Consider the following 9,965-nt stretch of genomic DNA (forward strand, 5'->3'; position numbering starts at 1 on the left):
TCCCCAACTCACCTGGTTTTGCCCATACTGCCCCCGCCTTTATGCCCCTGAAAGCCCCCCCTCCGGTGAAAGCGTTCGACCCGAGGAAAATCAGGGGTCCTGTTCAACAAGGACGTATATTGACTGATGCTTGCTTCGTCCCAGACTACTGCTGCTGCTTCTCCCCACCTGCTTTGCTTCTGCCTTGCCATGTGGCCGAGAAAACCCCAGGCATCGGCTACGCAAGGGTCTTTGATTGAACTGAGATACGCAGGTGGGGTTGGGTGCTACAGGAGACAGATACGCCTGTGGGAGTCTTGAATCCGGCTTCTGTGGGGAAACGGAACTGGGCTCAGGGATCTACCACGTTTGTCCCAGTGAACACATCAGCATCATGCCCCTCACCTCAGAGATACTCGCAATCCACTTACAGTCTAAGGGCAAAGACTGGGGAGGGAACACTGCGGTGAGCCTAGCCACCCCAGCAGAACGTGATCACACGATGGATGCCATGATCACTGAAACAAGAACGATGCGGCTGATGTGCCCACCTTCCTCTCGTTGGAAAATGTTTCTGTGAGTTATTCTCAAATAGGAAACCATTAGACACTTATTTTGTAACGATTGCTAACATTTAGGAAACAGCTTCCTCGTTTATGATTCCCCCAGTGACTACGGAAAACGATGTAAACACCAACAAGGAACGTCCTGCCCATTGGCCTAACCTTCGGGGGTCCAGCGCATAAAAGCCCCAGAACCGGAGGAGGCACCAGAATCGGACAACCTCACCTCCGGACAGGACCTGCCCACCCTCCACCCCTGACACCATGACCCACTCGTGCTGGTCCTCTTGCTGCCAGCCTACGTGCTGCAGGACCACCTGCTGCCGGACCACCTGCTGCCAGCCCAGCGGCTGTGGGTCCAGCGGCTATGGGTCCAGCTGCTGCCAGCCTTGCTGCCGCCCAACTTGCTGTCACACCACCTGCTGCCGGACCACCTGCTGCCAGCCCAGCTGCTGTGGGTGTAGCGGCTGTGGACACAACTGCGGTGGGTCTAGCGGCTGTGGTTCCAGCTGCTGCCAGCCTTGCTGCTGCCCAGCTTGCTGTCACACCACCTGCTGCCGGACCACCTGCTGCCAGCCCAGCGGCTGTGGGTCCAGCGGCTGTGGACACAACTGCGGTGGGTCTAGCGGCTGTGGGTCGAGCTGCTGCCAGCCTTGCTGCTGCCCAACTTGCTGTCATACCACCTGCTGCCGGACCACCTGCTGCCAGCCCAGCTGTTGTGGGTCCAGCGGCTGTGGGTCCAGCGGCTGTGGACAAAACTGATGTGGGTCCCGCTGCTGCCAGCCAGGTTGCTGAACCCCCGTGTACTGCACGAGAACCTGCTACCACCCCACCTGCTGCTGCCTGCCTGGGTGCCTAGCCCAGGGCTCTGGATCCTGCGGCCAGCCTTCCTGCTGCTGATTGCCTCGCCAGGAACCACCGTCTGACTTGCCACTTGGGAACTGGTCACCGCCAAGCGTTGCGGAAAGCCAGCCCGCAATCCCCAACATCTCGGGTAGTCGCCTGCCTGTCTACCATCTTGTGAGTCGGCCTGGTGAAGTTGTGGGCCGCTTCTCCCTGATTCGCTTCTTCTTTCCTTCCTCTGGGTCATGTGCCAGCTTCACCCATCCTGATCCAGAGTGAGGATCTCTGTTTGGTCTCCATAGTCAAGAACTTTATCCTGTCCCTCTAAATACGTCAGCGAAACAACTCCTCAGGAATGACCTATAACTCGTGGAAACTGCTGAAAGCCCACACGGGTATGTTTCCTTTCTCGGTGTACTCGTGAAGCTTGTACGCCTCTTGCTGCCTGTCATGTTCCCTTTCAATGTCTCCCTAGACGCGGGGAGTCTCACCTGTCTCTCTTAATAAATCCCAATCATTTGGACTCCCGTACTGTCTATGTGTTTTTGTACCCTGTTTCCATTGCGAGGTTTTGTACGCACATTTTACATCACATGCAGTGTCCGTGTGGAGCCATACACAGTCCTCCACAAGTCATTATGCGCATTTTCAGCTGAGGAGATTTCACAGTGGAATGTCCCACAGCTGACATGGACACACTCGGATCCAAGCCTGTGGTTGGGGCGCTTGCTGAAGCGCACTTACGTTCAGATCTCCAGACGTGGTAGCACACACCCTTAGTCTCAGCACCAGCAACATGTCCATCCGAGGCCTTCTTTGACCGCACAAGTGTTATTCTCCTGTACGGGCGGGCCATCACTGGCACTACGTTGTAGACATCAGTGTCCTACAACTCAGCCACAGCAGCCATAGGTGAGGACAGCGGGACCTGCCCTTTAGAGCCCTGGGGAACACAGGATGCTCCTGTTGCCTTGGGTGGCATCCAGCGCCTCAGCACTCTTCTGCCTCACATACAGGTGAGCCTGCGGGGTCCTCGTGAGCAACAGAGGCAGCTGAACACGCTTGTGTTTGGGTCGTGCATATCACATTCTTGTTTGGCCTCCTCGTCCCCGGGACCTAATGGTATAGTAAAATGGCATCGTGTGATTTTCTGCCAAACCTATGTATCTCCCCTCCCGTGAGGCAGTTTGTCACGGTGATCAAAATGTTGCCCAGAGAGTTGATGAAGCATGGTGTCAGGGCCAGAGAGATCGTGCAATGGGCATGTAGGACTTTGAGGAATCCATGAGCTCTGAACCATCTAAGGAACAGAAGAAGCTCTGGTATATTGTGGAGGAAGTGTGAGCAACCGAGGGGGGCGGAGAAACGATGCCTGCTCCGTGGGGGTGAGGAGAATGTGAGGAAGAAAAAAGAGACAACAACGTGTGCATTCCTAGGAGTCAAGGACGAAGGCTGGTGCTCCTGGTCCAGAGCCACTGGTGCCGCGTCAGCACTCAGGGCTGTGAGGCCGATTCAGGCTCCGAGACGAATAGGAGACAGGGCCCCGGGTCACTTCCTGGGAGCAGCGGAGGGACCTCTGATGAGCTTCGAAGGCCCCTATGCAGGACACATGCCAGCATTGGAGACTAGGTACCCAGGATGCTCTGGAGAGACTGCCAAGGCCAAACGTGCCTACCGCTGCTGGTTCCCAAGAGCGCCATGTTGGCAAAATGAGATGAAAACCTGACACGACCCATGTTTCCGAATATTGGCTGGATGTTGACTAAATCCTTCATGAGCATTCCCTTTAATTCCTGGAGGGATTTGCAAAGTAGGTATTAAGGTTCCCATTGTAGAGGTGAGGAAATTGAGACTGAGTGGGGTCAAGGAATGTCAGAGTTTGGTTTTCCAGAAGCTCCTCTTAAGTAAAGAGCCCAGGAATGTGGACTCTTTGGGGAGGTCATGTGACACTGGTCCGAGTGTGGGGAAGTGTCACAGGGAAGAAACACTTTGAGGCCAGCATCACAGTTTGCAACCAAAGCTTTAACCTGAAAGGTATCTCAGAAACGGTACAACTCCAAACACGCACACGCGCGCGCGCGCACGAGCGCGCACACACACGCACACACGCGCGCGCACACACAGGGTGAGATTCTCTTATTTCAGCCATGAGGGAGCTGGAGTCTTTATAAACCCACTCTCCAGAAGCAAGGGTTGAGTGTGTTTTCTCCGTGTGGCATGCTCAGGCAGCCTGACATTCTGCTGCGCGTGCAACGGGCACTTAGGCATTGAGGTGCAGAGCTGGTAGGCAGAAGTTGTCCCAAACACACCAGTACCCAAGAGATAGGTTTGGTGGCTTCAGACGTCTTTGGCCGACTATGGTTGTCACCATTCATTCCACTATGTTCTTAATTAGCCGGGCGGATGGAGAAAATCATTGGAAGAAAGAGAAGAAGATGGTGGAATACGAATGGGGGGATGAGGAGAGGAGTAGGGAGAAAAGGAGAAGGGAGGGAGGAAGAAAGGAAGCATAGAAGGAAGGGGGTAGAGGGAGGAAGAGAGGGAGAACGGGAAGAGAAGAAAGAGAGAAACTAAAGAATGAAGGGAAGGAAGGAAGGAAGGAAGGAAAGAAGGCACGGTGCGAGGAAGGGATGGACAGGCATGCAGGGAGGAAGGGAGAAAGGCAGAAAAAGAAAGACAGCCTGACAGAAAAAAGAAAGAGCAACCATAAATAAAGATGTAATGAGCTACGTGAGGACACTGACGAGGCTAGCTAACAAGGTTAGGACTAGAGTCCCCAACTCACCTGGTTTTGCCCATACTGCCCCCGCCTTTATGCCCCTGAAAGCCCCCCCTCCGGTGAAAGCGTTCGACCCGAGGAAAATCAGGGGTCCTGTTCAACAAGGACGTATATTGACTGATGCTTGCTTCGTCCCAGACTACTGCTGCTGCTTCTCCCCACCTGCTTTGCTTCTGCCTTGCCATGTGGCCGAGAAAACCCCAGGCATCGGCTACGCAAGGGTCTTTGATTGAACTGAGATACGCAGGTGGGGTTGGGTGCTACAGGAGACAGATACGCCTGTGGGAGTCTTGAATCCGGCTTCTGTGGGGAAACGGAACTGGGCTCAGGGATCTACCACGTTTGTCCCAGTGAACACATCAGCATCATGCCCCTCACCTCAGAGATACTCGCAATCCACTTACAGTCTAAGGGCAAAGACTGGGGAGGGAACACTGCGGTGAGCCTAGCCACCCCAGCAGAACGTGATCACACGATGGATGCCATGATCACTGAAACAAGAACGATGCGGCTGATGTGCCCACCTTCCTCTCGTTGGAAAATGTTTCTGTGAGTTATTCTCAAATAGGAAACCATTAGACACTTATTTTGTAACGATTGCTAACATTTAGGAAACAGCTTCCTCGTTTATGATTCCCCCAGTGACTACGGAAAACGATGTAAACACCAACAAGGAACGTCCTGCCCATTGGCCTAACCTTCGGGGGTCCAGCGCATAAAAGCCCCAGAACCGGAGGAGGCACCAGAATCGGACAACCTCACCTCCGGACAGGACCTGCCCACCCTCCACCCCTGACACCATGACCCACTCGTGCTGGTCCTCTTGCTGCCAGCCTACGTGCTGCAGGACCACCTGCTGCCGGACCACCTGCTGCCAGCCCAGCGGCTGTGGGTCCAGCGGCTATGGGTCCAGCTGCTGCCAGCCTTGCTGCCGCCCAACTTGCTGTCACACCACCTGCTGCCGGACCACCTGCTGCCAGCCCAGCTGCTGTGGGTGTAGCGGCTGTGGACACAACTGCGGTGGGTCTAGCGGCTGTGGTTCCAGCTGCTGCCAGCCTTGCTGCTGCCCAGCTTGCTGTCACACCACCTGCTGCCGGACCACCTGCTGCCAGCCCAGCGGCTGTGGGTCCAGCGGCTGTGGACACAACTGCGGTGGGTCTAGCGGCTGTGGGTCGAGCTGCTGCCAGCCTTGCTGCTGCCCAACTTGCTGTCATACCACCTGCTGCCGGACCACCTGCTGCCAGCCCAGCTGTTGTGGGTCCAGCGGCTGTGGGTCCAGCGGCTGTGGACAAAACTGATGTGGGTCCCGCTGCTGCCAGCCAGGTTGCTGAACCCCCGTGTACTGCACGAGAACCTGCTACCACCCCACCTGCTGCTGCCTGCCTGGGTGCCTAGCCCAGGGCTCTGGATCCTGCGGCCAGCCTTCCTGCTGCTGATTGCCTCGCCAGGAACCACCGTCTGACTTGCCACTTGGGAACTGGTCACCGCCAAGCGTTGCGGAAAGCCAGCCCGCAATCCCCAACATCTCGGGTAGTCGCCTGCCTGTCTACCATCTTGTGAGTCGGCCTGGTGAAGTTGTGGGCCGCTTCTCCCTGATTCGCTTCTTCTTTCCTTCCTCTGGGTCATGTGCCAGCTTCACCCATCCTGATCCAGAGTGAGGATCTCTGTTTGGTCTCCATAGTCAAGAACTTTATCCTGTCCCTCTAAATACGTCAGCGAAACAACTCCTCAGGAATGACCTATAACTCGTGGAAACTGCTGAAAGCCCACACGGGTATGTTTCCTTTCTCGGTGTACTCGTGAAGCTTGTACGCCTCTTGCTGCCTGTCATGTTCCCTTTCAATGTCTCCCTAGACGCGGGGAGTCTCACCTGTCTCTCTTAATAAATCCCAATCATTTGGACTCCCGTATTGTCTATGTGTTTTTGTACCCTGTTTCCATTGCGAGGTTTTGTACGCACATTTTACATCACATGCAGTGTCCGTGTGGAGCCATACACAGTCCTCCACAAGTCATTATGCGCATTTTCAGCTGAGGAGATTTCACGGTGGAATGTCCCACAGCTGACATGGACACACTCGGATCCAAGCCTGTGGTTGGGGCGCTTGCTGAAGCGCACTTACGTTCAGATCTCCAGACGTGGTAGCACACACCCTTAGTCTCAGCACCAGCAACATGTCCATCCGAGGCCTTCTTTGACCGCACAAGTGTTATTCTCCTGTACGGGCGGGCCATCACTGGCACTACGTTGTAGACATCAGTGTCCTACAACTCAGCCACAGCAGCCATAGGTGAGGACAGCGGGACCTGCCCTTTAGAGCCCTGGGGAACACAGGATGCTCCTGTTGCCTTGGGTGGCATCCAGCGCCTCAGCACTCTTCTGCCTCACATACAGGTGAGCCTGCGGGGTCCTCGTGAGCAACAGAGGCAGCTGAACACGCTTGTGTTTGGGTCGTGCATATCACATTCTTGTTTGGCCTCCTCGTCCCCGGGACCTAATGGTATAGTAAAATGGCATCGTGTGATTTTCTGCCAAACCTATGTATCTCCCCTCCCGTGAGGCAGTTTGTCACGGTGATCAAAATGTTGCCCAGAGAGTTGATGAAGCATGGTGTCAGGGCCAGAGAGATCGTGCAATGGGCATGTAGGACTTTGAGGAATCCATGAGCTCTGAACCATCTAAGGAACAGAAGAAGCTCTGGTATATTGTGGAGGAAGTGTGAGCAACCGAGGGGGGCGGAGAAACGATGCCTGCTCCGTGGGGGTGAGGAGAATGTGAGGAAGAAAAAAGAGACAACAACGTGTGCATTCCTAGGAGTCAAGGACGAAGGCTGGTGCTCCTGGTCCAGAGCCACTGGTGCCGCGTCAGCACTCAGGGCTGTGAGGCCGATTCAGGCTCCGAGACGAATAGGAGACAGGGCCCCGGGTCACTTCCTGGGAGCAGCGGAGGGACCTCTGATGAGCTTCGAAGGCCCCTATGCAGGACACATGCCAGCATTGGAGACTAGGTACCCAGGATGCTCTGGAGAGACTGCCAAGGCCAAACGTGCCTACCGCTGCTGGTTCCCAAGAGCGCCATGTTGGCAAAATGAGATGAAAACCTGACACGACCCATGTTTCCGAATATTGGCTGGATGTTGACTAAATCCTTCATGAGCATTCCCTTTAATTCCTGGAGGGATTTGCAAAGTAGGTATTAAGGTTCCCATTGTAGAGGTGAGGAAATTGAGACTGAGTGGGGTCAAGGAATGTCAGAGTTTGGTTTTCCAGAAGCTCCTCTTAAGTAAAGAGCCCAGGAATGTGGACTCTTTGGGGAGGTCATGTGACACTGGTCCGAGTGTGGGGAAGTGTCACAGGGAAGAAACACTTTGAGGCCAGCATCACAGTTTGCAACCAAAGCTTTAACCTGAAAGGTATCTCAGAAACGGTACAACTCCAAACACGCACACGCGCGCGCGCGCACGAGCGCGCACACACACGCACACACGCGCGCGCACACACAGGGTGAGATTCTCTTATTTCAGCCATGAGGGAGCTGGAGTCTTTATAAACCCACTCTCCAGAAGCAAGGGTTGAGTGTGTTTTCTCCGTGTGGCATGCTCAGGCAGCCTGACATTCTGCTGCGCGTGCAACGGGCACTTAGGCATTGAGGTGCAGAGCTGGTAGGCAGAAGTTGTCCCAAACACACCAGTACCCAAGAGATAGGTTTGGTGGCTTCAGACGTCTTTGGCCGACTATGGTTGTCACCATTCATTCCACTATGTTCTTAATTAGCCGGGCGGATGGAGAAAATCATTGGAAGAAAGAGAAGAAGATGGTGGAATACGAATGGGGGGATGAGGAGAGGAGTAGGGAGAAAAGGAGAAGGGAGGGAGGAAGAAAGGAAGCATAGAAGGAAGGGGGTAGAGGGAGGAAGAGAGGGAGAACGGGAAGAGAAGAAAGAGAGAAACTAAAGAATGAAGGGAAGGAAGGAAGGAAGGAAGGAAAGAAGGCACGGTGCGAGGAAGGGATGGACAGGCATGCAGGGAGGAAGGGAGAAAGGCAGAAAAAGAAAGACAGCCTGACAGAAAAAAGAAAGAGCAACCATAAATAAAGATGTAATGAGCTACGTGAGGACACTGACGAGGCTAGCTAACAAGGTTAGGACTAGAGTCCCCAACTCACCTGGTTTTGCCCATACTGCCCCCGCCTTTATGCCCCTGAAAGCCCCCCCTCCGGTGAAAGCGTTCGACCCGAGGAAAATCAGGGGTCCTGTTCAACAAGGACGTATATTGACTGATGCTTGCTTCGTCCCAGACTACTGCTGCTGCTTCTCCCCACCTGCTTTGCTTCTGCCTTGCCATGTGGCCGAGAAAACCCCAGGCATCGGCTACGCAAGGGTCTTTGATTGAACTGAGATACGCAGGTGGGGTTGGGTGCTACAGGAGACAGATACGCCTGTGGGAGTCTTGAATCCGGCTTCTGTGGGGAAACGGAACTGGGCTCAGGGATCTACCACGTTTGTCCCAGTGAACACATCAGCATCATGCCCCTCACCTCAGAGATACTCGCAATCCACTTACAGTCTAAGGGCAAAGACTGGGGAGGGAACACTGCGGTGAGCCTAGCCACCCCAGCAGAACGTGATCACACGATGGATGCCATGATCACTGAAACAAGAACGATGCGGCTGATGTGCCCACCTTCCTCTCGTTGGAAAATGTTTCTGTGAGTTATTCTCAAATAGGAAACCATTAGACACTTATTTTGTAACGATTGCTAACATTTAGGAAACAGCTTCCTCGTTTATGATTCCCCCAGTGACTACGGAAAACGATGTAAACACCAACAAGGAACGTCCTGCCCATTGGCCTAACCTTCGGGGGTCCAGCGCATAAAAGCCCCAGAACCGGAGGAGGCACCAGAATCGGACAACCTCACCTCCGGACAGGACCTGCCCACCCTCCACCCCTGACACCATGACCCACTCGTGCTGGTCCTCTTGCTGCCAGCCTACGTGCTGCAGGACCACCTGCTGCCGGACCACCTGCTGCCAGCCCAGCGGCTGTGGGTCCAGCGGCTATGGGTCCAGCTGCTGCCAGCCTTGCTGCCGCCCAACTTGCTGTCACACCACCTGCTGCCGGACCACCTGCTGCCAGCCCAGCTGCTGTGGGTGTAGCGGCTGTGGACACAACTGCGGTGGGTCTAGCGGCTGTGGTTCCAGCTGCTGCCAGCCTTGCTGCTGCCCAGCTTGCTGTCACACCACCTGCTGCCGGACCACCTGCTGCCAGCCCAGCGGCTGTGGGTCCAGCGGCTGTGGACACAACTGCGGTGGGTCTAGCGGCTGTGGGTCGAGCTGCTGCCAGCCTTGCTGCTGCCCAACTTGCTGTCATACCACCTGCTGCCGGACCACCTGCTGCCAGCCCAGCTGTTGTGGGTCCAGCGGCTGTGGGTCCAGCGGCTGTGGACAAAACTGATGTGGGTCCCGCTGCTGCCAGCCAGGTTGCTGAACCCCCGTGTACTGCACGAGAACCTGCTACCACCCCACCTGCTGCTGCCTGCCTGGGTGCCTAGCCCAGGGCTCTGGATCCTGCGGCCAGCCTTCCTGCTGCTGATTGCCTCGCCAGGAACCACCGTCTGACTTGCCACTTGGGAACTGGTCACCGCCAAGCGTTGCGGAAAGCCAGCCCGCAATCCCCAACATCTCGGGTAGTCGCCTGCCTGTCTACCATCTTGTGAGTCGGCCTGGTGAAGTTGTGGGCCGCTTCTCCCTGATTCGCTTCTTCTTTCCTTCCTCTGGGTCATGTGCCAGCTTCACCCAT

General features: G+C 55.3%; 1 protein-coding gene across 1 annotated transcript; it reads left to right on the plus strand.

The window, feature by feature from the left end:
• Positions 1–938: 938 nt before the first annotated feature.
• LOC124522058 (keratin-associated protein 9-1-like) lies at positions 939–9,308 on the plus strand (the record flags this gene model as incomplete). Its single annotated transcript, XM_047093245.1, has 4 exons — positions 939–1,000; positions 1,169–1,264; positions 5,012–5,153; positions 9,135–9,308. Coding segments are annotated over 4 exons (474 nt in total), but the record flags the coding sequence as incomplete, so codon positions are not given.
• Between the last annotated feature and the right edge of the window lie 657 nt (positions 9,309–9,965).

Source organism: Lynx rufus, unplaced genomic scaffold, assembly GCF_022079265.1.
Source record: "Lynx rufus isolate CCGP_SWC_20201006 ecotype Redwood Valley unplaced genomic scaffold, mLynRuf1.p SCAF_34, whole genome shotgun sequence".
Classification (NCBI taxonomy): domain Eukaryota; kingdom Metazoa; phylum Chordata; class Mammalia; order Carnivora; family Felidae; genus Lynx; species Lynx rufus.